Source organism: Ambystoma mexicanum, chromosome 3p (genome assembly GCF_040938575.1).
Source record: "Ambystoma mexicanum isolate Mex_15411 chromosome 3p, UKY_AmexF1_1, whole genome shotgun sequence".
Lineage (NCBI taxonomy): Eukaryota > Metazoa > Chordata > Amphibia > Caudata > Ambystomatidae > Ambystoma > Ambystoma mexicanum.
The window spans coordinates 699,885,324-699,912,529 of NC_090925.1; the positions used below are offsets into that span (position 1 = coordinate 699,885,324).

General features: G+C 46.1%; 1 protein-coding gene across 3 annotated transcripts in view; it reads left to right on the plus strand.

Moving 5' to 3' along the window:
- Positions 1-27,206, plus strand: part of DDX41 (DEAD-box helicase 41) — a 503,186-nt gene that overhangs the window by 303,493 nt on the left and 172,487 nt on the right. For all 3 annotated transcript variants that reach the window (XM_069651511.1, XM_069651513.1, XM_069651512.1), the window contains one exon: positions 14,032-14,104. In XM_069651511.1, coding sequence (XP_069507612.1) covers positions 14,032-14,104 — 73 coding nt within the window. The remainder of the gene's footprint in view (positions 1-14,031; positions 14,105-27,206) is intronic.

Below are 27,206 nucleotides of genomic sequence, written 5' to 3' on the forward strand. Positions count from 1 at the left end.
GGGAATATTCATGAGCATGTGAATCCATGCCAGACCCATGCTGGAGAACAACAGTTACAGGTAAGTAACTTGTTCCTTCTCAGAGTGATGCAGGAAACCGAATAACCAGGGAGAGGGACACCAGTTTGTGTGCCAGAATTGAAGATTGCCATTGGCCACCTTTTCGAACAGTCCCAGTGCAGTACATGAGTCCACCGACATCCTCCCTCTTGTCCCCATGACTGAGGCTCAGTAACCGTGAGATCTGCAGGAACTGCCAGAAACGGAAATCTTCAGCTGCATCTTTTTCTTCATTGTAAGGTACTGTGAAAACCCGACTGAGAGAACTTGCCTCTCACTGAGAAAGTGCTTGAAACTTTGGCAACTTGCAGGCCTATTCAGCTTGTGGCCCAGCATATGAATCTTTCTTTTACAAACTACTTCTGAGAACTTTGGCAAAGACTTTCCGTTTAACTACTAGAACTGCTTTATCCTATACAAGACTTTAGCCCATTGACTTTGGCCTAACCTGTTGCATTGAATTGACTCCTTTGGTGAACTCAAACTATTTGCACTGTTGAAGAATAACTGTAATCTTGTTTTTATCAAACTATGCCTTTTTGCTCCTACTTCAAACGCTCTGAATGCCATTTTGCTCCTCCTTCAAAGTAGTTTAAATGCCTCAGAACCTGACAGTGTCAAGTATTGAAGTTTCTGATGTTTGTTAATCTGCTTAGAATCACATGCTGTGCATAGTCCGACATCCAGTGGTCACTGCAGAGTATTGCATGTTGTTTTTCGTAGTCGAAAAGGGGACGTCGACAAGGCATGTCTAACACTATGCCTATAGTGACGTGCAGTGTACCCACAACCCCTCACGCGTCGAGGTCCCTCAGATTGTTTTTTTCAGCCCAGTTATTGGTCGCCTTTATGCGGAGCTCCTCGAGAGACATTGCAAAATCATTTCCTCGACCCTTGGTCGTTTTATTATTATTAACTATCACATAGATCCCTCCCTCGACGTAGCTGCCAAGCTGTTCTCCGCCGAGCAAGATCTTCGACGGAGGGACGAGCGGAGGAGATCCTTCGGCGCTGCCGAACACGTGGCCGGGCCTCGCCGGCCTAACACAGTAGGGAGAGTGGGGTTGTTGGTCATTTCTTTGTTAACACTCTGAGAATGCCTTTCTCTTTCCCCTCCCTCCCTTTCGAGGTCGTAATCACATTTCATGCCCTCAGCTATGGAGAGGACGCCGTTTAGGTTTTGCCCATGTTGCAAGGGCAAGTTTACCTGGAAGGACAAGCACAAACGGTGTAACCGTTGCTTGCCCCTCGATCACAAAGAGGACGGCTGTGCGGCCTGTAAGTTACTTAAACCCAAAACTTTAAAGGACCGCAGGGTGAAAAGGCGGGCAGCCTATGCGATGTCTAGGTCTGACTCCTCGCCAGCTGCCGCCGCCGCCGAATGTGACGAGGACAGTGATTACACGGCCTCTGCAACGGAGGTTGTAGACCTCTCGAAGGAGCGTTCCCGCTCCTCGTCCCCCGGCCCCGACAAGCCCGGCTTATGGGGTTGAACACCCCGGCGACGAGGACGAACACAGAAAAACACATAAGCACATACCCCACGGCACGCATTCGCCGAAGACGAAGGCAGCCATAGTGTCAACGGAGGTGTCCGGTCCACCGGCGTCTTCCGCCGACCGTAAGGGTCGCAAGCCCTCCCCGCCACCGGCGACTGGGCTTTCTGTAAATAAGGGCGCTAACCCCAAATCCTCAGGCGACGCGCCTCGCAAGAGTGCGTACGTTGCCAGTAAAGACTCGGCATTGTCTAGCGTGACGGCGGGCGGTCCCTCGACGGAGAAGCTGATCGATGAAAGCCTCGCGCGTACAGCTTCTAAAGACGGCCAGAGACGGACGGCGGGTGACACGTCAAAAAATGCTCACAAGGCCAAAGAAACGCAGAGGACACCGGAGGGTAGGCTGGGACAGCTCCCACCGCCGACAGAAGACCCTAGCCAGTGAGAGGGTTTCTCAGAAGGCGAAGGGACTCTATCTTCGACGTTATGGGACAGACCTAAGCAACTACAAGGAGAGGGAACTCCCTTTTCACTCCCAGACCGCTCTGGCATACCTTACTGGACTGTAGAGAGGTTCCAGTCATGTATGGACAAGCTAGACAGGTTCATGGCCATCCCAGAAAATGGGGCACCCAAGAGGCCAAGGGAGGTATTCCAGGAGGGGCCATGGGCTAAATACCCGAAGCTCTTTAACCCCCTACAGGAAGACATGAACTCTTACGACCTCACTGAAGAGGACTCTCACTTCCAGGAAGAGGATGAGTTTGTGAATAATGAAGACCAACAAGAGGGAGAAGGTTTTCATGATGACACTAAGATAGGTGAGGAGGGCTACGAGGAGGACCCAGGTGAAGGTGGCTTACAGCCCTGGCAGTCACCATCAGGGTCTACAGACCCCGACATTATAGATATTTCTTCTCCTCAGACCACACCGGTCAGGAACCCATCTCCAGTAGACGATCAGCCCACCTTCAATGCGCTACTGAGGAAGGCAGCAGCGCATTTTGAAATTGAAACTGGGGAGGTCACCCCAGATACTGATTTTGTCGAAAGGATTATTAAAGAAAAATCTCCCACTAGTCAAACTATTCCTATCCTCGCCTCGGTTAAGAGACGACTCACCCCATCGCTGTCCACCCCCGCGCTGGTAAAAGGGGTCAACCGAAGATTCGAGAAATTGTTCTCACCCTCTCAGTCAGACCCATTATATATCAGGGGTCACTCAGTCCCGGACTCCTTAGTGGTGACTAACACAAGGAAGAGGGCTGGGGTTCCACTGTCAACCAGCGAGGCACCCCCAGATAAAGAAGGGGAAAAAGCTTTATGCCTTGGGCAAAAGAATTTCCGCCTCGGCAGCGTTTTCAATTAGGATTGCCAATAATAATACATTGTTGGCAAGCTATGCTGATGCTCAATGGGGAAAGCTTAAGCAGGACATCGAAGAAGCCCCTGAACCTCTAAGAACTTGCTTATTGACTACAGTTACAGAAGGAGCTCTGGTCAACCAGAGCATCATTAAGAACACTCTTGATGCGGCAGAAACTGCTGGCCGTTCTTTGGTGCAGGGAATTCTGCTGAAGTGTCACGTCTGGCTTTGCAGTTCCGGTTTCAAGGCAGAAACGCAGGCGTCACTCATTAATAAGCCAATAGAAAAGTCAAATCTCTTTGGAAGGGCAGTGGACGATGCACTGGAAAATGCGAAGAAAGAATTTGACACCATAAAGACCTTAGACCAAATCTCAAAGCCTCCAAACAGGCGGGGATTTGGGAACAAGCGCTTTTTTCATGGCCAACAGTAGCAGCAGCAACAGCATTACACTGCAGGCAACTGGCCCTCTAATCAGGGTACCAGTAACCAGTATAACCAAAGAGGACAACGCCGTGGCAAGGGCAGAGGCCGGGGCTCCAGCCCCAGAGGCACCCCGGCAAGTAACACGAAATGACCCGAAGGTTCGGGTCCCCTCCCATGCGTCTCCGGTTGGGGGCCGGATAACATTGTTCCTTTCAGCATGGGAGGGAATAACATCAGACCGGTCGGTATTGTCAACCGTAGCCCACGGGTACTGTATAGAGTTAAATCGGTCCCCACCTACAGACCTCCAAGGGGACGACGCCTGCCACCAGAACACCTCGTCATCCTCCTGCAAGAAGTAGAACAGCTGCTACAGAAAGGAGCAATAGAGAGGTCATGCCCCTATCTCAGGTAATGGAAGGTATTTATTCAGTGTACTTCCTTGTACCCAAAAAGGACCTAACCATGCGCCCTGTACTAGATCTGCACCCAGCAAACAAATTTGTAAAACCACAAAAATTTTGTATGGTAACATTACAGGAGGTAATTCCCCTGCTATCTCAGGGGGACTACATGACAACACTAGACATGAAAGCTGCATACTTTCATATTTTGATGTTGCCAGCGCACAGAAAATACCTCAGGTTCATGATAGAAGACAAACACTACCAGTTCAGAGTGCTACCCTTCGGCATAGCGTCTGCACAGAGGGTATTCACGAAGGTGCTGGGAGTGGCCCACCTGCGCAGGTTGTCCATACCGGTATACCCTTACCTCGACGATTGGCTCATAACAGGGGAGTCCTACGAGACATGCTTCCCAAACACCCAGAAGACAGTAGACCTTTTGTTCCAACTGGGCTTCTCCATCAACGAGAAGAAGTCCAGCTTAGACCCCAGCCAAATCAAACAATTCCTAGGGTTTCTAATTCGAACAAAGGACAGCCTCGTCTTCCCCTCCAACGAGAGTGTCCAAAATATGCTGTTTCAGATCCCTCAATATGTGACCGGTCGAGAGGTGACAGTACGCAAAGCAATGCGCTTGCTAGGAATGATGGCATCATGTATTTATTTGGTACCTCACACGCGCCTGCGCATGCGCCCAATGCAAGAGTGGCTCAACAACCAGTGGTGTCAGGCCAGCGAACAATGGGGCGATCTAGTGGTGGTCTCGCAGGCCTTGGTTCTCTCGCTACGGTGGTGGTCGAAGGAAAACCTGGTAATGGGGAAACCATTCGCCACCCCCGCAGTGGAAGCCACTCTAACCACAGACGCATCCCTCACAGGATGGGGGGCTCACCTATCCCATCACACTGCTCACAGAGGCTGGACTCTGAGCGTAGCTTCCAAGCACATTAACTTATTAGAGCTACTTGCGGTGTTCAAGGCACTAAAAGCCTTCCAGACACACCTACAAGGCAAGACAGTGATGGTCCTCACGGACAGCACCACAGCCATGTACTACCTCAACAAGCAAGGGGACACTCACTCTCCAGGACTGTCCAAGCTGTCCCAGAACATCTGGAAGTGGGCTCTCAGACACAACATGTTCCTATTGTCACAACATGTAACAGGGGAACTCAATCTGCTAGCAGACAAACTCAGCAGAGACTTCCCTCTGCCCTCAGAGTACGAATGGTGGTTACACAAAGACATCATCTTCGACGTCTTCACACAATGGGGCTTCCCAGAAATAGACCTGTTCGCAACTCTGGAGAACTCAAAATGCCTAGATTACGCCTCCAGATACCCACAGAACCGCTCCAAGGGGAACGGTCTCTGGATACCATGGTCAGGGAAATTTGTTTACGCTTTTCCCCCGACCCCTCTGCTGAACAAGATAGTGCACAAGATGCACCAGGAACCAGTCACCATGATACTGATAGCCCCGATGTGGGCCCGCCAACCATGGTTTGCGCACCTGATGGAGATGTCCCTGTCCCCACCAGTGAAACTGCCCTGCCCGTCAACTTGCTGTCACAAGACAAGGGCAAGACACTACACCCATGCCCACAGAACATGAACTTAGCAGCCTGGCTCCTGAGGTCATACAATTTGGCCATTTACAACTCCCTCAGAGATGCATGGACATTCTCAAAGAAGCTAGAAAACCCAACACTCGCCACTGCTATTCTAGCAAGTGGAAGAGATTTGTCATCTGGTGTAGAGGTAAGAGCATCAACCCAGTCCACTGCTCTCCCACACAAATTGTCCTTTACCTGACCCATTTACTGGACTCGGGTCTAGTGTTCAATTCTATTAAAGTCCATCTAAAGGCACTTTCTGCATACACCCCCTCTCAACTTAAGGTGTCATGGTGGAAAGTCCCAGTTATCAAAGCCTTCATGGAGGGGGTAAAGAGAATACACCCTCCGATAGCAAACCCAGCTCCCGGCTGGGACCTTAATGTGGTACTTGCCAGGCTCATGGGCTCAGCCTTTGAACCCATGCACAAGGCAGTTCTTAAGGACCTCACACTTAAGACTGCTTTCCTAATAGCGATCACCTCCATTAGGAGAGTAAGTGAACTACAGGCTCTTTCTATTCTAGACCCCTTCATAACAGTTCACAAAGATAAGGTGGTTCTACGCACACACCCAAGGTTTGCACCGAAATTCCATGTCAACCAGTCAATAGAACTACCAACGTTCTTTCAAAACCCTTCCAATTTGGGAGAAAAAAAGCCTGCATACACTTAATGTGCGCAGAGCTGTCATGTTTTATATGGAAAGAACTAGGCCACTGAGAAAGTCTAATCAGTTCTTAGTCTCGGTGGCAGCAGGAAGAGAAGGAGATGCAGTCTCAAACTCCACTATATCTAGATGGATTGTTCAATGCATCACTCTCTGTTTCTCTCTTGCTAAGAGAGAACTACCCTTCAAGCCAAGAGCACACTCTACTCGAGGCACTGGGGTATCCATAGCATTCATTGCAAACGTTCCCCTTGAGTCCATTTGCAAAGCGGCAAACTGGAGTTCTGTACACACCTTTACAAAACACTACTGTCTAGATGCTCACTCTAGATCTGATTCCCAGGTGGGACAAGCAGTATTAAGACATCTTTTCTCTACTGTTCCTTCTCACAACCCACCTCCAACTCCGGGTACTGCTCGCTAGTCTATGCACAGCATGTGATTCTAAGCAGATTAACATACATCAGAAGACAATGCATTACTTACCGTAAAAGCATTTCTGATGGTTGTATCTGCTTAGATTCACATGCGCCCACCCTTCCTCCCCGCTCGGATGGAAGGAACATAGACATCTTTCTACATCTCTCTCTCTTTTCTGTACTCACGTATAGAAGGCTCCCTCAGGGCAGAAAAAAATACAAACAGAGGGACCTCGACGCGTGAGGGGTTGTGGGTACACTGCACGTCACTATAGGGATAGTGTTACAGACACGCCTTGTCGACGTCCCCTTTTAGACTACGAAAAACAAAATGCAATACTCCGCAGTGACCACTGGATGTCAGACTATGCACAGCATGTGAATCTAAGCAGATACAACCATCAGAAATGCTTTTACGGTAAGTAATGCATTGTCATATTTTTGTGTGACATAGATTGCCTCCTTCTAGTGAATGTTTTATTACTGACTGTGAAATAAATTAATAATTGTTTTACCAGGAAACCTTGAGTGTACGAGTTAGTTTGAATACTTATAGACCTCTGTGTAACATCCTTACAGCTCACATTCCCCTCTTGAGATAAGCCTGGCTGCTCAGCAACGCTGCCCAAAAACTGTGTAGTACAGACTTGCACCACAGGTTGGTTTTGCTTAAACCTGTAGTCCTAGTTGTGTGTAATGGTCCCAAAGGGTACTGCATACAAACTTTGCATAACACCTGTCGCAGCAGTCTGCTCTACCCAAGGGCCAATTCTTGAAATACATGAGTGAGGAGTATAGCAAGACTCAAATGGGAGGAGTGGCCCGAGGAACCAGAGGAGACGGGAGTTCTGACCCTTATGTATTTACTGAAGGATGGCTGTAGACCAGTGACCAGACTATATAGCCTCCTAATAGAGGGAATTAGCGTTGGAGACCCCAAACTGAAACTAAAATGAGAGGCAGACCTGGGTTCTGTTATCACTGACCCGCAGTGGGAACAAGCACTTAACTCCCCTAAACAGGTATCCTGGAACGCCAGGTTCAAACTGCTCCAAATTAATGTGCTACACGGCACGTATAGGACTCCCAACAGGGTAGCTACATTTAACACACAAGCTCCGTCTCGGTGCCCCCGATGCCACCAAGAGGAGGCGGACTGTATACAAATGTTTTGGAACTGCATTAAAGTACATGCCTTTTGGTCCCAATTTGAACAAGCTTGTAGGGTGGCGGGAATTGTTAGGTACTCCTGGAACCCGCTAGAGTGCCTGCTGGAAGCCTACCTAAGTAAACCTATCAGATTTATGGACCTGACATGTATACTTGCGAAAAGGCAAATAGCTATGCTATGAACATCGCCTAAAGGTCCTCAGTACAAATGCTGGCTACACAACCGTAAAATCTGGAGTGAAGCGGCGATGTGGGCCTGGACAAAATCTGCTTTGACACAGGATGACAATCTTGCTGTCGCCTTAGAGGCCTGGAAAGCATTGGTGGTTGGTATGTTCTGTTCATCAGACGACAAACCACGATGAAATAAACAACGCCACTACGACCTACACCAAACTCTGAGATTACTATCATAGGAACACTCTGCTAGGGGTCCCCTGCCTGTAAATCTCCTGGCATTAAACTTTGACAAACTCTCCTACCATCACCTCATGCCTGCTCAGTAAATGAATCTGACTTTATACTAAATGTTGCTTGGCTTAACCATTCCACAGGTCTTATGCTTTACTACACTTACGCACAGAAATGTATTTAACCATCTACCTGGTATCTGTAACTTGCTGTTTCGCTGTACTTGCGTAAATGCCAATAAGAAGGTCCAATATTATTAAGGTGGACACGGCTTTGCGGCCCAAGAAAACACCTCTGGGCGATACGCCTCTTGTAGAAATGAATACCGCCAACACGGCCACAACCCCTGAACGAACAGACTACCCCACCCCTAATTAGTAGATAGTTTGAATTTGTATGGAACATTTGGTTGGTGTTTAGTTAATTCGTCTATTGGCCTTACTGCTTGACTGAAAGCCGAGACATGCTTATATAACTCCTTGATTATTGTAATAACTACACTAATGTGTGTGTGTGTGTGTGTGTGTGTGTGTGTGTCAGTGTCCACATTTTTATCTACATTAGAAAGGGAAAAGACAATGTTATCCTATTATCGGTTAATGTGCACACATGCGGTTTCCAACAGTTTGTACAGTAATGCATTTACTCTGCAAACACATATAGTGAAGTCACTTAGAGTGAAAATGGTTAGTTAGTGTAACATAAGCTTAGTTCAAGGTTCTAGAGACCGTTTCTTCGCCTAGTAAGTCCAAAAACGCAGATTCTAAGACCGAAACAAAGGGGTTGATTTCCGCACTATATAAGGCCTTAGCTGAGGCTCGGACAGGGTCCACAGATAACCTGAAGCGGAGATGGGAATGAGATTTGGGGAGGGATCTGGACCCCACCTGTGGGATGGATTATGTCGGAGAGCCTTCCAAACATTATTCTCATGTCAGAATAAACTTAACACCATCAAGTTATTGCACAGATGGCAATATGATCCAACCAGGCTCTCTCAAATGTACCAAAATGTTAGTCCTCTTTGCTAGCATGAATGCGGTACAAGGGCAGACTACTGGCACATGCGGTGGGGTTGCCAAAAAAGTGCAAGCTTTCTGGGACGAAGTCCTAGGGTGGATCAAGTAACTGGATTGGATCCTCAGAGACCACCATTATTGGTTCTCTTTGGTTTGGAAGAAGTAGAGGCAGAGTATATCAGACTCCTTAAAATGCCTTTCTGTTATTAGCAGGTAGAGCGTGCTTAGCAGCAAAATAGAAAAGTGTCCTATTAACACGCAAAAGAGAATGGATTACTATAGCGAAGAATATATATGTCATGGAGTGGATACCGGTAAAGATCCATGGGATAAGAGGTTCATTTGAGACTTAATGGGGGGATTTCATAAACAAATATATGGTAACCAGCAGCCTACCAGTTAACATGCGTATCTTGCCCTTTTACGCATGTAAATATGGCAAATACGGACCATTTAATTTTGTACTGCGTACCATGTACGCTTTGATTCATTCATTAAAAAAATCATACTTTCCACCACTAGATGGCAATGTAGCATTTCTTTTGTCAGCAGCATAGCCTTCTTATCCATGATGGTGAATTTCCAACTGAAAGACCAAATCTGTGACAGCTAAGCGAGCAACACAATAAAGCACACACCCTTTTAAAATGTGTTCATACCCATAACGTATGTGTTGGATAAGTTTTACTCTCTTGCAGAGGAGAAAACTAATTTTTACTCTCTTGAAATTGCATGTACGCTCTAATTTGAAAAATCATGCGTAAAATACTCCCACCTCAAAATCTTATCAGGAGCACTGGTAACCAGGGACCTATACCATGGGGGGATGTGGGTGGGGGTTGGGGGTTGTTGACAATTTTAGGTTGGGGCAGACTAACAAGAGGATTTTCATTGGAGGACACTGTTTTTACAGCCCTGTAATGTATGTTATTTTTGATGTACGAAAAATGTATTAAAACAGAATTTGAAAAAAAGAAAGTTCTTACCTTGAATGTGTTCTGCCATTCTGAAAAGTATATGCAATGTTACTTTACTCACCTGTGAATTGGTTATGCCTCTTACCCAAAAGTAATGATGTTGGCTTCACTTAACTATTTCTTTCAGAATATTAGTGTATACGTTTATCAACTGGGTCTTGCTTCCCCATACCTGCTGTATAGTCTGTCTAGAATAAGTCTGCCTGGGGTTAGCTGTGTGCCATCCTAAAATAAGTTAGTTATTGCTTACATTAATCTGTATTCCACTGAGCTGAAAAGCAGCTCTAATATTATATTACATCCTTAAGTTTTACCTGCCTAGAATAGCTGTTTGCCATTCTTAAAAAGTGTCTTGTTGGTGTAGCTGACCTTGGTCTGCCTGGTGCAATTCTAAATAAGTGTAGAAAGTTATTGCTTACCTTAGTCTGTGTTCTACTGATCTGAAAAGCAACTGTAATTGTATATTACACCAAAAGGTCTTACTCACTTGGTGTAACTGAGTGTTATCCTGGATGTAGTTATCGGTTTACACTGTTCCTTGAAACTGTGTTCCACTATTCAGAAAAGTATCCTGATAACAGGGTTTGTTTACAAAGTGATTCCTCAACTGAGTGTCACTGCATGACTGACAGGGTCTACTTACCTTGATTTACTGTAAGGTAATCTGAAAGTAACTTATAGTTTTACCCCTCATGAATACTAAATGTGTTTGATAAGGTCCGACTTCCCTAGTAATAATGTTAGTGTTCTGAACTAGGTCTATGCTTTGGTCTGTGTACTTTAAAGCATTGTGTTGTGTTTTTATAATGTGTTAATGGCTCTATGACAAAGTAGTTACCCACAAGACTTAACTTGGCCTAATTGGATGTATAATAAACCTTTATTTTCTTTAGAATACTTTTGGTTGTAATTGTTTCTGTTGAATCCTTGGTATACTGCAAGTTCTTTGTACTTTCCTACAGCCCTCTCTATCTCCTAAAATAAACCTGGCTGTGCTGTCTTATACTACCATATACTTGGGTGTTACAGCCTTATACTAGGGGTAGAGTTTTGTACTGTCTCGGTTGTATGGTTTTACTAAGGGCTTCAGAAAAACTGTCCTAAAGTCCCATAGCACACAGCATTTGGGAGGCTAGATTTAATGATTTGATTTGGATGCTAGAGCGTTTCTTGGGCCTAAATGAAGCTGGACCGGGTTTGTCGCTGCATGGAATGGGTGACAATGGTGAGGAATATGAGCAAACCCTATCGGGTATGAATGTAGGAGAGCTGCTTGTTTTTGGATCCCTGAGAGGTGAAAAAGAGAGGTGAAAAAGATGGAAGGAAATGTGTGGTATTGGGAAGACTCTTACGGATGGTATAAGCAGTGGCGTGCAGTGCCTAAAGTTAGGGGGTGTGTGGCAGATTGTGATCAGTGGTGCACAAGTACAGGATCCCTCCATTAGAGATGGCCTGGATGGGGATAGCAGAAGGGAGGAATGGGATGGGATGGGAGGAGGGAGAATGAGATTGGAAGTATCTGGCATTGCAAAATCGTAGACTGGCACCTGTAGTGCAGTGGGCTTTTTTGCAGTTAACTTTTGGAAGCTGCTGGTCTATCTGGGGGAGCACAGAGACCGCAGGACGTAGAGAGAAAGAGACACAGCGGTAGATTCATTATTTATATTTTTTATTCTTTGTGTACAGTTCATAACAACTTTTACATAGGCATTTAATACAAATTTAAAACAATCAAATAACAAAAGATAGAAAAATGAGAAACATTAACTTCATTCGATTCAGTGAATTAATTAATGCTACCATAGCTATAAAAGATGTAGAAGTAGAATTCATTGCAATTAATCATAAAGCTTGTGGCATTATTCAGTTCATACATACATTCCACAAGTATTTCGGTGCCAATTTGCTACGGCAGCGTTTGCCTTCATTAGACTCATGCATTTCCTGTTTTCCATTTCATTACATTGTAATCCCAGTGAGAGGTTCTTTCACTGTCACCCATTCTTAGCTAGGCTCTGGTCTGTTCAGTTTCCCTGATTCATTCACTTATTTCCAGACCCATACAGCGTTATTTGCACTTGTTTGTCGGCATGATTTCGAGAACGAACATTGGAGTTGGTGATGCAGGGATTGGACAAATGCAATTGCCATATGAGTACACAGTGGCAAGGATCGTTTGGTGGTACATGGCAAAAGTAAGGGCACCATTGCGAGGTGGCTAGGAGAGACATAACGTGTGGGAGGAGGGTGTGATGCAAGCATTGCGTTGCATGGCTTTCTTTGATTGGTATGAACAAGTGGGCGAGGCTCCAACGAAGCTAACGTAGCGGCGTGAGAGCTGCTTTTCAGGAGAAATGAGGAAGGAGCTAGGTGTGTCGGCAAAGCAGGAGAAGCATAACAGCACTGTATGCTGTTCATGGCCAGACAGGATACGGCCCTGGCCTTTGTTTTAGGCCTTTGTGAGGTCCGATTCGTCTGCCAGGTTCCTTAAGCACATCTTTTGTGGCCCTCCTCCCTTTTACTCGCATTGTGTCTACTTCTCTGCCTTTTTATCTCTCTTGCCATATGTTTCACTCTGCTCATTTTCTGAGTGTGCCAGCTTTAGCACAACACTGAAACTGGTCCCTCCTGTGCTTCATGCTTGGTCAATCGTAAGCTTCTTTCCCCAAACTAATCAACAATTATGCCAATTACTTGCTGCCTACTTGTGTTGACAAATGGTGGGGTGGGGGTAAGGGTGCATTCTTACTTTGTGTTATTGTTTGTCATTCATGTACTTATTTAGCAAAGGTCATGTGTGGCTTCTGTTTGATTTGGGAGAGAGGCGAGGAGAGGTAAACGCACAAAAGCCTAATTGGTGCATTACATGTGTTTATCATAAAGTTTTACTCACTGCGTCAGTTGGCTTTTCAATGCTTGTTTTTAAATGTGACCTGTTAATTTGCACTATAAATGGTATCACTACATAATATCCCCAACAAAAATATCGCCATAGATATGGCCATTTGGTTCGCCATAGGTGATATTTTTGTTGGGGATATGTGGTAACAGGGTAACGGGGGTGTCCCCCGCACATTAAAAAATGATGCGGGGGTGTCCCCCGCAGGGTTCATGTGTGAATTTCGCTGCAAAAATATGGTGATATTTTTGCATCGCAATATTTTTGCGGCGAAATTAACACATGAAACCTTTTAAATGCAGTCCTGTATTGAAGTATAACATTTCTATAGCGCAGGTTTAGCTGAGAGGGGGCAGATCACTTTCAGAGTTTGGCAAGTGGAAAAATAAATAACAAAGCAGCTTAACTGTATTTTTAAGTAAGTCTAAGTAACAATAGACAGTCTTTTTCTTGTCGAATTATTTAGAAAACTTAATAAAGAAAGTATCTACGCTGTACATGTTTTGACATCAGTTTAATGGTTAAAATGTTTGGACTGTACCATTTGTTTAATTTTCTGTTAAATTAAGCTAAATTCAAATCTCTGCCCTTCTCCATCTCAGCAGATCATTCCTCCCTTTTCTCAACGTTGTCATTCTTGGCCCTCTCTTTTCTACCCTCCTTTGCTGGCTTCCTGCCTTCCTCATTAGTCATCTCCCATATAGACCTGCTTTGTCTGACAATTCCTTCACATGTGTCCATCCAGTGTTCTACAATTAACTTGTAACCAAAAGACATTCTATGCAATTATTCCAATTTGTCAGATGCCTGCTTCCAAATAGGTGCATATCAAGGGGCTGCGTGTGATGGAGTAGTTCCTTGAGTCCTTGTGTGGTGGAGCACTTATTGCATGTTGTGGTTGTGTGACAAGGTGGGCATGGGGTGCAGATGAGGTTCTGGGAAGGATAGCCTACCCCTCCAGTTCTGAGTGATGTTTGTTTCTTTACTAATGTTTTTCATTGGTGGATAAAGTACATTGAGAGGAAGCCATGTTCCTATACAGCATGTAGTCTGTGAGCCTCTTACTAAGGTTATATCCTGTGTGCTTTGTTGACAGCCATCTTGCGTGGACTGAAGAGGAAAAGCATCCTGCACCCAACCCCCATTCAAATTCAGGGCATCCCCACCATGTAAGTCGAGACACACCTGCATTTTCCCTACGTAGTCCTGGTTTATTTTTCTGTTTTACTTGATTTCTCTTTTACGAGTGAGTCTCTTGCAAAGACCACATCTCCTTCGTTTGCATCTAGTCTTTCCTTTAACACTTCCTTCCAGATTCCTACCACTTTTAAGTGCTCCAATAAGAGCTGATTTTATTACCTAGCCTGAAGTTTCTCAATTTATCAGCCTCTGAAGGTTGTCTCCCTAAGTCGGCCCTGCCAGTTACTCAGAACTGTGAAATGCTTGCTAGCCTCTTATCAGAGTTAAGGTGCTTAATGCAAGAGCTATTGGCCTGGTTTTGGTGCCTGCAAAGATGGATTTCTAGAATCTGGTGGAAAGATTTTAGGAGGCCACCCTAGTTATAGTTGTAAGATGTATTTTCCCTGCCACTTTTCTGTTATCACAGAGAAACCACAGGCTAGGCTAGACACTGGGAATACTTAGTGCTGCACTATGCACACACCAGACTTTAACCCTGCATATTGTAAATTGAGTAGGCCACACAATAACAGACTACAGTGCAGGTTCATAAATCCCTACTTTTATATTAAAATGTTTAGATCCATCAACAAGGTGATTTCCATTTGCATTGATTATATGTAAGAAAACTAAACCTGACCAAAATAGAAAACGAAGCCCATTCCAAAATCAATCAGCAAAACATAAATTCAACCATGCATGTTGTTAGAGAAAAGTAAAACAGAACATACAATTCCACTTTTGACAGTTTTCATTGATAATGTGTGTAACATGGCATGACATCCTTAGCTACCCCTCCCCACTGTTTACTTTTAATATATTGGGGATGCAACTAGGAGACACCCTAGTAAGCACTTTAATTGGTTTATGAAAGCCCATGCATTTTAGATGCGCCCTCAACTCCTATTTACCCCCTTACCCTCAAGCTAAAATAGGGTTAGTTTGAAATTGGAGATAATGGACTCCCTTGCATAGCATAACAATTCCCATAACCAATTTTAGTTTAGGCAACTTCCTTCATCCCTGGGCACCATAGAGATGGAGGGAGCTATGCCTTCTAAGTCAGTTTGACCTGGCCAAATCACCCCATGCAAGAAATTCCATTTTCTTTTGACCCTCTTAATACTCACTTGAAACTCTTGAATTACCAGCCCTTCTGGCCTGCTTGCAGTTTCAGTACCACTCCAATAGCCCCCACTGTTCAGCTGAGGACTCTTCGGGGCACTGCAGCTTAGAGTCCTGTCACATTCCCAGCTACCCAGATAATGCTTTTGCTCACAGCAGCTTTCCAGCTCCAGCGAAAGTTGGCAAGATGCCTTTATACTCTTAACAGCACAGCCACCAACGGGACAGCCTGGCTTTCTCACTTGGATTATCTTTTTCCCCTAGGCCTTGCTCGCAATCGGAGCTTGTGACATCTCAGCCCCTTTTTAATGTCTTGGATCGGCAAAGCCCAGAACAGGTTCCGTCATGCAGCAAAATCCCAGGTCACAAACCCATGCAAAAAGCCCTGGTCAAAAAAGCCCTGCCTCAAACCACAGGCTAAAAACCTATGCAGAAAGTTCACGTAAAAAGCCCAGCCTTCCAGCTCCTAGTCCATTATAAGCCTTTCTCCGAAACCCAACCCTTCTCGCATATCACATATAGATCCTGCACATTTTACCCACCTATCTGTTGATGTCACTTCCTTCAACTCCAGCCCCTTGTGTCATTCCGAACTTTAACACGTGACTGAGAATATTATAGCCCTTCCTGCAAGATCTCATTTAATTTTTCAGCTCAGCCCTCTGGTCTTTGGCAGGCTGCAACTCTGGCGACCGTTTTTTCTGCGGTCGGAAGATAATGAAGCATCCCCTTTCCTCTTCCTGGGCCTCTGACTCAACAATGACTATCTGTTCTTCAAGCCCTGTCATCTTGTTAATTTGCCCATTTTGTCTTGCAAAACAGGCTGTTCACCCTTGAAACCTAACCCTTGGTGTAATCTTGTAATACACAGTTTTGGTAGCGTGTTGAGCAGCCAGGCTTATCCCAAGAGGGGTCAATGTGAGCTGTAGTGGAGTTACACAGGGATTTACAGTTACAAGTATTCACATAAACTCTTACATTCAAGCTTTCTTGAATAATGGATGGCCCAAAGACACTACCAACACCCTCAGGTGACTTCAATTGCTAGGGTGCTGGGGACATTAATATATCACTGTTGCATTTAGAATCATATAATAATAAGTCAAAGGAAAAAATTATTTAGAACATACAAGAGACCACAAATATTCTTAAGCAGGCAAATACTTTCAGATCCCCCAATAAGAGTCATTCAGTGAAAAGAGGTCAAGCCAAAGTGAATAGGTAAAAGTCTATATGAGCTGAAGCACTTCTTTGTACGTAAGTAGAAAGTCTTTGCACAGTGTTTTAGAAGTCTTTGAAGAAAAAGAAGAATCAAATGTAGGGCCACAAGCTGATTAGACTTGTGAGTAGTAGAAGATGCAAGCAACTCTACAGTAAGAGGTACGTTCTCTCAGACTTTATAGTACCTTTAGAATGAAGAAAAGTGCAGCAGATGACTTCTGTTCCTGTGCAGCTCTGCAGATCTCACTGTTCCTGGGCCTCAGTCGTGGGGACAAGAGGGAGGACTTCTGGGGACTCCTGCACTGCAATGGGACGGTCACCGCTCGCAACCGGCAATCTTCAATTCAGTGGCTGTTCAGTTTTTCAGCTCCTCGCGTCTACCGCAAATAGCAACAATGTGGTTCCTGGCTGTCCTTGCTTCTGGGATCCTGCACTCTGTTGAGGGGGCTCAGGCTCGGTCAGTCCTGCTTCCTGGGAGGCTGGAGGATCTTCCTGGAGCTCTAGGCCAGTTTCAAAGCAACGCACACAATCTGGTGTTCCTCTCCCTGGCTGTACGGTTTCCAGCAGCAACTCTGTGGAAATTCAACTTGCTCAGTAATGGATGTCCAGGTGGCTTACCTTTGAGTTGATTGGTCCCACCAACTCAAAGGGAGAAGTCGTCCTTGCAGGGGCTTCTCTGTCGATCCGAATTTGGAGTTTCAGCACAGCAACAGGGCTTCACCGGGCAAACCAACGATCCAGGAGTTGCAGCAGGTGTTCTCTTCAAGTTCTTCTTCGGTTTTTTCATCCAGTGGTCGACTCTTCCTTAAAAGCCAAAAGCCTTGCGATTTTATTCAGTTCTCTCCCATTCATTCCAGCCTAGCTGTCAGTCACCCAGCAGGGAGGCGGTCCTTGCCGGACAGTCATCCGGCCAATCACCACAGAGTGCATTTGGGTCTCCAATGAGATGAAGCACAGGGAGTTTTGGGCACCTCCTTCAGTTTATGTCTACCCCAGACACCCTGGAGCCAGAGGCGGGCTTCATTCGTGAATCCCGCCAAAGGCAAAGTGAACAATGGGACCAAACCTGGTTTGGCGCGCAGAGTCAATCTCAAGAAGGACCTTCCCACAAAGAAATGGTGAAAAAAGAAGGCCGAGGCCATTTTGACAAAAATAGCACCCGTGGGTGCTTTACTGCAGCTGTGAACGCAGCCTGCGGTAAATGCACACCACGGTAGTTAAAATCAAACCACTGCCACCAGCCATTCAATGTTACATGAGACATTAGACAAAGGGGATACTACGTAACCCCTCCAGCACCCTCTTGTAAGATGGTGTGTGCTGGGTCTAGAAAGTTACAATGGTAAGTAAAGTCAATTTCACTTTAGTGCTCTGCTAATGGAAACAGTAGTTTATCCAAGAGAAGGTATTTAAACTTTGGCAAATCTGAAAGATTTCCCTGTCCCACTGCACTGAAGGTGCCTTGTGACACAATGTAAAAGATGATGCCTATTGAGTTTGTCAGACTCCATAACGAAAACAGAGTTCAAAATCACATTAAAATACATGAGAGAGTGGCAAGAAAAGGGTCTCTCTCTCCAGGTAAAAAATCAAATCCTCAAAATCCAGCAAAGCTGCTGGGGGTCTCCAAGGTCGAGGGAATTAGCACTTTTCTGAGAATTCTCCCTAACACACACCATTTTCCTACATAGCTCTGAGAGGTTATCCAAAAACCAATCTCAGTGAACGTGGAGAGCAGTCCAGGCTATTCTCAGGAAAGTGTGAGTGCCATCAGGGGTCCACAATGAGTCCACACAGTGAAGCACACAACAATTAAATTTAGACAGGATTGTATAAAAATACAAATATTTATTCTAGGCCTTTACACACATTAAAAAATGAAACTAGCAGGTGATATCGCACAATAGTCCATTTTAAACATATATACATTCTACATAGGGTCTTAAAATGCATTCAAATGACTTTGTCAAATAAAGAGATAAGTAAATTAATGCATTAAAGATGGAACCAAGTCGCAAGTAAATTTCCCTAACTTCAGCAGTCCCATCCCTAAGAAGAATGGGGCCTTGTGCCCAAAAGTTACATGAGTCGCAATGCTTCTCCCCAAAATGTAGTCTCTTTAGGTAAGTTATAATTGTACTTGTTTAGGTGAGTTCAGAGAAGATATTCAACAAGATTACTGTTGGTGGAGTTTTCCTAAAGTCCACCTGTGGTAAGACTTTATAAAACTATCCCTTGATATATAGGCCGCGACTTCTAGTATAGGTCTGTAATACTCAAATGTTTCGTAATATGGAAGCGCCGCCAGGCTTATCTTAGGAGGGAGATGCGAGTTGTAGGTAGGTTCAACGAACCCAGTAAATACATGGGCCAAAGAAACCCTTACACACTTCTAGTTCTAGTAAAATAGATATTATTTTATATACACAAGGTAAAGTTGTATTCAGTTAAGCAAGTACTATTTTAACTAATAGACAAAATTCACTCCTTTCACTCCCAACTTGAATTCACCTTCCTCTCTCTAGTCTTCAAATCTCTCTATGGTCTTGCTCCACCCTACCTTTCCTCCTTCCTCTTTCTACTCTCCCTTTTGCCCACTTCACTCTGCTGATCATTTCCTATTCTTTGTTCCACCTGCACCCTGTGCTCCATTCCGCTTCCGTTCCTTCCAACTTCTTGCTCCTTTTCACTGGCATCGTCTCCCTCCCCCACTCTGCTCCACCACTTCTTACTCCTCCTTCCGCTCTTCCTTAAAATCCTACCCTCTTCACACCTCAACCTGACACCTCCCCACGGGTCTCTCTCACAATTGGCCACTGCACAAGTTCACTCATTCTTCTCATTTAAATTGTTCTCTATATTGTTGTCAGTTATTTGTTTTATGTTTCGTTTGGCTTAAAGCGCTATATAAATATAAATACAATGGAAAACATATGGAGAGTTCTGATGCTTGTTAATCTGCTTAGTCACATGCTAAGCATGTAGTCCGACATCTAGTGGTAACCGCAGAGTATTGCATCTGGTCTTTCGAGGATCGAAAGGTGACATAGACATGGCCGTGCCTGTAACACTATCCCTAACGTGACGTGTAGTGTACCCAAAATCCCTTGCGTGTCGTGGTCCCTCATATTGTTTTTTTCCGCCTAGCCTGCTGGTTGCCTTTTGCAAGCTCTTACCAAATTGCAATATTATTATATTTTCAACCTCCGGTCATATTTATATTATCGTCCCCTTCGCGCCGATTGATTCCTGAACCACTGCCGTAGACAGCTAAACAACATGCTTCGACCGCTGGGGCTTCTGGCCGGCCTATACAGTAGGGAGAGTGGGGTCTGGAGGTTTTCTATTCTTTTCAAGAATGTCTTTCCTTCTCCCCTCTTTGTCCCTTTGGTTTCATTGTTGCTTCTTAATACCTCAGCTATGGACAGGACACCATTTAGATTTTGCCCTTCCTGTAAGGGAAAATTCCCATGGAAAGATGAGCACCGGCTGTGCAATAAGTTTCTTCCCCTCAATCACAACAATGCATCCTGTGAGGCCTGTAAGCTCCTACGTCCAAAGACTATTAAGGAGTGTAGAGTAAAGCGGTGGGCTGCCTATGCTATGTCGCAGGCCGAGGGTAGCTCCCCCGCCACCGCCGAGTGTGATGAGGAGATAAGCGACGACCAAGGCTCCACTTCGGACCCCATTGACCATAAAACGGAACGTTCTCGCTCCACGACGTCCATCCCCGGCCCTACTAGGCACGACGAGAGTCCTGCTATGGGGATTGTACATTCCGGCGACAGGGACGCACCCGATACTCACACAAAGTTCACAACACCCGGTTCCGTCTCAACGGTTCAGTCGAAGCGTTCCAAGGTGCCAACGGGCACGTCGGATATTTCAACAGCACCCACCGGTTCGCGTGATTGACAGCCCTCCCTGCAACCGTGGCATGCGTCAAAGGGCAGTCTAAAAATAAGGGAGCCAGCACCAAAAGCCATGCAGAGGTCGAGGCGCCTCAGAAGAGAGCGCTGATGCCGCTTAAGGCCACGGTTTCGTCGAAATGTACGGCGCAACCCCTGCACAGTCTAAACACCTCCTTCTAACGTCGAACATCAGCAAGAGTATCGCTAACATCGTTTCGGCGGTTAAACAAAAAGACAAGGCTAGGGACACGTCGAGAGTCATGTCGAAACGCCAGGAAGGGTGGAAAGATTACTCTGAGAATCCTCTGTACTTATCTAAGACTCTGGTTGAGAAATCTCGACGTTCTAAAGAGGAGGATCATCAGGAAGAGACCTTTCCTCCTCTAGCTCCTCATCATGGACCATAGAGAAGTTTGAGGGTTGCATGAATAGGCTGGAAAAGTTTTTAGACTTTTCTGAAAGGTTTGCTCCTAAGAGGCCACATGAAGAGAACCCTTATATACCAATGGCTATGTTCCAGAGGACTTCCGATTTACTTCATGAAGAGGTTTTTGACCTCACTGAAGGAGTTTCTACTGACCCATACCTACAGGATGATGATCCCTTTGGTGATCCTGCAGATGATCCTACAGATCACATACAGGGATGGGGGGTGGGGGCGACCAGCCAGTAGAACCCACCTTGGCTGTCTCCTACCCGTACTCTGGACCCTGACAGCGTATGTATGGACTTGCCCCCCGTCCCACCATTCAGTCGGGCATCACCTGTTGATGTCCAGATGGCGTTTAATGCCATCGTAAAGTAAGCAGCCGAACACTTCCAAATTGCCACCCAGGAGGCAGTGCCAGATTCAGATTTTGTTGAAGACATTTTAAAGGAGAAGCCTCCTGCCAGTCAGGCTATCCCATTACTTCTATTAAAAGACGCATTTCTCCCTCATTATTAACGCCTTCACAAACCAGGGCTGTTAATCCATGGGTGGAAAAGCTTTTTTGCCGTTCCTCTTCTGACCCTCCTCTACATTAGGGGACATGCCACCCCAGATTCTCTGGTAGTCACGACAACAAGGAAGAGGGCAGGTGTCCCCTTGTCCACAGGCGAAGCACCGCCTGACAAAGAATGTAAAAAATTGTACGCTCTGGGAAAGAGACTCCCTACTGAGGCAGTATACTCCACCCGCATAGCCAATAAAACTACGCTGCTGGCCAGCTAATCGGATGTTCAATGGAACCTGCTGCAGGAGGGCCTACAAGAGGTCCCTGACCCACTGCATACGCGCCTGTTTACGATTGTGTCTGAAGGTAAGCAGGTGAACCACAACATTCTCAAAAATACTTTAGATGCTGCTGAGACAGCGATAAGGACTTTAGCCCAGGGTACCCTGCTAAAACGTCACGCCTGGTTGAAGAACTCCGGGTTCAAGCCAAAGACTCGGGCGTCCTTAATCAACATGCCGGTGGAGGACTCCATCCAACCTGTTCGGCAAGGCTGTTGATGAGGCGCTGGAAACAGCCAAAAAGAAACACGAGATTTTGAAGACTTTGAACCAAATTGCCCAAAGACCCTTTCAACAGAAAGGGGGAGGTTCTTGTTGCTCCTTTCGTGGGCATTCCTACTCTCGCTCCTCTCACAACCAATATGGTTCCGGGAACAATTGGTCCTCAGGACAGGGGTCGACCTCCACTTCCCCCTATCCACCTAGGGGACAACTCTGTGGGAAAGGAAGGGATCGTAATTCTACCCCCAGAAACCCCCCTGGCCTTCATTCAGAAATTAATTTCAGTTCCGGGTTCGCTCCCAGGCCTCCCCGGTCAGGGGACGTATAACATCATTCCTACATGCATGGGAGGGGATTACAACAGACCATTGGGTGCTAAAGACCGTCGCCTACGGGTTACTACATCGAGTTCAGCCGACCGCCTTGTTTCAGACCTCCGAGATCAAGGCGCCTCACACCGGAACACCTGAGGATCCTCCTGCAAGAGGTCGAGATCCTGCAGGAAAAGGGTCTATCGAAGTCGTCTCTATTCTACAGGTAAACAAGTGTATTTATTCAGTGTACTTCCTTGTACCCAAAAAGAATCTCACCATGCGCCCTATGCTAGACTTGCGCCCAGTGAGCAAATTTGTCAAACCTCAAGTTTCGGATGGTAACGAGAGGTAATTACTCTAACGCAGGGGGATTACCTGGCAACATTGGACATGGATTCATACTTTCATATTTCAATGTTGCCAGCACACAGGAAATATCTAAGGTTCATGATAGAGGACAAGCACTACCAATTCCAGGTTCTTCCCTTCGGCATTGCCTCAGCCCCAAGGGTGTTTACAAAAGTACTGGCACTGGCAGCAGCACACCTGCACAGGCAATCCATGCCAGTTTATCCTTACCACGACGACTGGCTCATAACAGGGGATTCCTACGGTGCCTGTCGAATACCCAAAAGACGATAGATTGCCTATAAATGACAAGAAGTCCAGCCTAGACCCCAGCCAAGTCAAGGAGTTTCTCTGGGCCCTTATTCGGACAGAAGACGGCCTCGTCTTCCCCTCCAACGAGAGGGTACAAAAAATGCTGTTTCAGATCCCTCAGTATGTAGCCAGTCGAGAGGTGACGGTGCGCAACGGCATGCAAATGTTAGGAATGATGGCGTCCTGCATTTACTTAGTTCCTCAAGCACGTTTGCGCATGCGTCCCATGCAAGAGTAGCTCAACAGCCAGTGGTGTCAGGCTAGCGAACAATGGGACAATCTAGTAGTTGTCTTGGCAGCCCTCGTTCTCACTCTTCAATGGTGGTGAAGGGAAAACCTCTTGAAGGGGAAGACCTTCACTGCCCCTGCAGTAGAAGCCACTTGCACGACGGACGCATCTCTCAAGGGGAGGGGGACTCACCACCATCAGCAGACGGCGCACAGCGTTTGGTCCCCAGCAGTAGCGTCCAACCACATAAAGCTGTTGGAGCTGTTGGCAGTATTCGAAGCACTGAAGGCCTTTCATACACAGTTGCAGGGGAAGAAGGTCCTGATCCTCACAGACAGCACCATGGCCATGTACTACCTGAACAAGCAAGGCGGCACTCACTCTCCAGGGCTATCTAAACTGTCCCAGAACATTTGGAAATGGGCTCTCAAACACAAAACGTTCCTGTTGTCTCAACACATTCCAGGGGAACTCAATCTTCTGGCGGACGTGCTAAGCAGAGACTTTCCACTGCCCTTAGAGTATGAATGGCGACTACACAAAGACATCGTCTCCAAAATTTTCGCAGAATGGGGCTTCCAAGAGATCGACTTGTTCGCAACTCTGGAGAACGCACAATGCCTAGATTACGCCTCCAGGTACCCTCAGAACCGATCCAAAGGGAACGGTCTCTGGATAACATGGTCAGGGAAATTTGTTTACGCTTTTCCCTCACCTGTCCTACTCAACAAGATTGTGCACAAGATGCACCAGGAACCAGTCACCATGATATTGGTTGCCCTATGTGGGCCTGACCACCCTGGTTCTTCCATCTGATGGAGATGTCTCTCTCTCTCCTCCGATGAAACTACCTTGCCCATACAACATGTTGTCTCAGGACAAGGGTGAAACACTTCCTACGTGACCGCAAACTCTGAACTTAGCGGCCTGGCTCCTGAAGTCATAGAGTTCGGGCATCTCCAGCTTCCTCAGAGATGCATTGACATACTTAGGGAAGCAAGAAAGCCTAACATCCAATATTGCTACTCCAGTAAATGGAAACTCTTCGTTATCTGGTGCAATTCCAGGAGCATCAATCCCATTGACTACTCACCTAACCATATTGTTTTGTACCTGAATCACTTACTAGACTCATGACTGGTTTTTAATTCCCTGAAGGTTCACTTAGCTGTACTCTCCACCTACACTACGTTCCAACAGAAGGTGTCGTGGGTGAAGATACCATTTTATTAAGGCTTTCATGGAAGGGGTGAAGAGGATTCCCCCCCCCATTTCTAACCAGGCTCCCGGATGGGACCTAAATGTGGTATTGACCAGTCTAATGGGGTCTCCCTTTGAGCCTATGCATAAGGAAAGTCTCAAAGCTCTTACCTACAAGACCACATTCCTGGTGGCAGTCACTTCAATAAGGAGAGTCAGTGAACTTCAGGCCCTTCAGTTCTAGAGCCCTTTGTTACAATTCACAGAGATAATGTGGTTCTGCGTACTACCCTCGATTTGCGCTCAAATTTATTTCCAAGTTCCATGTGAAGCAGTTATAGAACTGCCAACTTTTTCCAGAACCTCACTAACGTGGCGGAAAGAAGCCTACACACACTAGATGTGCGCAGGGCAGTCATGTATTGCCTGGAAAGCACTAAATCACTAAGAAAGACAAACCAGTTTTTCGTTTCAGTGGCAGCTAGTAGAAAAGGGGTTCATGTCCATAAATCAGCCATCTCAAGGTGGATTGTCAATTGCATCACACTCTGCTACACGCTTACCAAGAGAGACCTGCCCTTCAAGCCTAGAGCACACTCTACTCGGGGCACTGGGGCTTTCTTTCGAGTCCATTTGCAAAGCGGCAACCTGGAGTTCTGAAGACACCTTTACCAAACACTATTGCCTAGATACTCTAGGTCTGATTCCCAGGTGGGACAAGCAGTACTAAGACATCTTTTCACTACTGTTCCTTCTCATATCCCACCTACTGCTCGCTAGTCTATGCACAGCATGTGATTTTAAGCTGATTAACAAGCATCAGAAGACATGCATTACTTACCGTAATAGCATTTCGAATGATTGGATCTGCTTAGATTCACATGCGCCCACCCTTCCTCCTCGCTCGGATAGAAGGAACATAGACATCTTACTACTATTCTCTCTTTTCTGTACTCACTCACGATAGTCATAAGGCTCCCTCACCGCAGAAAAAATGCAATCATAGGGACCTCGACGTGTGAGGGATTTTGGGTACACGACACGTCACGTTAGGGATAGTGAAACAGGCAGGCCCATGTCGACATCCCCCTTTCGATCCTTGAAAGACAAGATGCAATACTCTGCAGTTATCACTAGATGTCAGACTATATGCAGAGCATGTGAAATATAAGCAGATACAATCATCAGAAATACTATTACGGTAAGTAATGCATGACATACAGATCATGAACACTTCAAAAAAGGTAGCAGGCGCTCCTCTCCAGAAAGAACATGACATGATAACCTGTTCTGAGATGAGAGTTTGTAGCACCCGCTTTTTGCTCACTGTACCTTTCACAGATGGGAAATATCCATTTGCATATCAGTCTTTGTCCCGCCCACATGGGCAGTCCAGCACCGAAATGCTATGACAATTTCTCTCTGAACAAGAGTACCAAAAGCAACCCCATACACGTGTTTCAGCCTTGTTGGGCCTCATCAGTGAGGTGAAGCTATGTCTCTCTGAGTACAGTGAGCAGGGAGTCCACGCCTGGTATCTCATGTATTTTAATGTGATTTTGATTTTGGTTGTGGAGTCTAACCAACTCCATAGGCATAATCTTTTACATTGTGTCACACAGCACCTTCAGTGCAGTGGCACAAGGAAGTCTTCCAGATTTCCCCAAGGTTTAAATACCTTCTCTGGGATTCCCAGAGCAGTAAAGTGAAAATGACTTTACTTACATGTGTAACTTTCTAGACCCAGCACTCACTATTTTACAATAGGATGCTGAAGGGGTTAGTTAGTATCCCCTTTGTCTAGCTTCTCATGTAACATTTTTATGATACCCTTTCCTCACTGAATGGCTGGTGGCAGTAGTTTACTTTTAACTACAGGGGTCTGCATTTACCGCAGGCTGCGTTCGCAGCTGCAGTGAAGCACCCAAGGGTGCCATTTTTTCAAAATGACACTGGTCTTCTTTTTCCGCAATTTCTTTATGGAAAGGTCCTTCTTGAGATTTACTCTGCGCACCAAACCCGGTTATGGTCACCTTGTTCGCTTTGCCTTTGGCGGAATTCACGAGTGAAGCCCACCTCTGGCTCCAGGGTGTCTGGTGGGGGCAGAAAGTGAGTGATGTGCCCGAAACTCCCTGTGCTTAATCTCCTAGGAGACCCAAATGCACTCTGTAGTGATTGGCCTGCTGACTGTCCTGCAAGGACAGCCACCCTGCTGGGTGACTGAGAGCTAGGCTGGAATGAATGGGAGAGAACAGAATGAAAGGCAAGGCTTTTGGCTTGGAAGGCAGAGTTGGCCACTGGACGAAGGAACCGAAGAAGAACTTAAAGAGGACGCCTGTTGAAACTCCTGGACCGTTGGTTTGCCGGTGAAGCCCTGCTGTTGTGCTGAAACCCCAAATTCGTATCGACAGAGAAGCCCCTGCAAGGACGACTTCTCCCTTTGAGTTGGTGGGACCAATCAACTCAAAAGTAAGCCACGTGGACATCCATCTCTGAGCAAGTTGAATTTCCAGAGTTGCTGCTGGAAACCGTACAGCCAGGGAGAGGAACACCAGATTTTGTGCATTGGTTTGAAACTGGCCTAGAGCTCCAGGAAGATCCCAGGAAGCAGGACTGACCGAGACTAAGCCCCCTCAACAGAGTGCGGGACCCCAGAAGCAAGAAAAGTCCATCTTGAAAGCCAGAAACCGCAGTGTTGCTATTTGCGGTAGTCGCAAGGAGCTGAAACAACAAAGTGACACTTGTTTGAAGATTGACAGTTGGGAGTGGTGACTATCCCATTGCAGTGCAAGAGTACCCAGGAGTCCTCCCTCTTGTCCCCACGACTGAGGCCAAGGAACCGTGATATCTGCAGAGCTGCACAGGAACAGAAGTCATCTGCTGCACCTTTTCTTCGATCCAAATGTACTGTAAAGTCTGAGAGAACTTACCTCT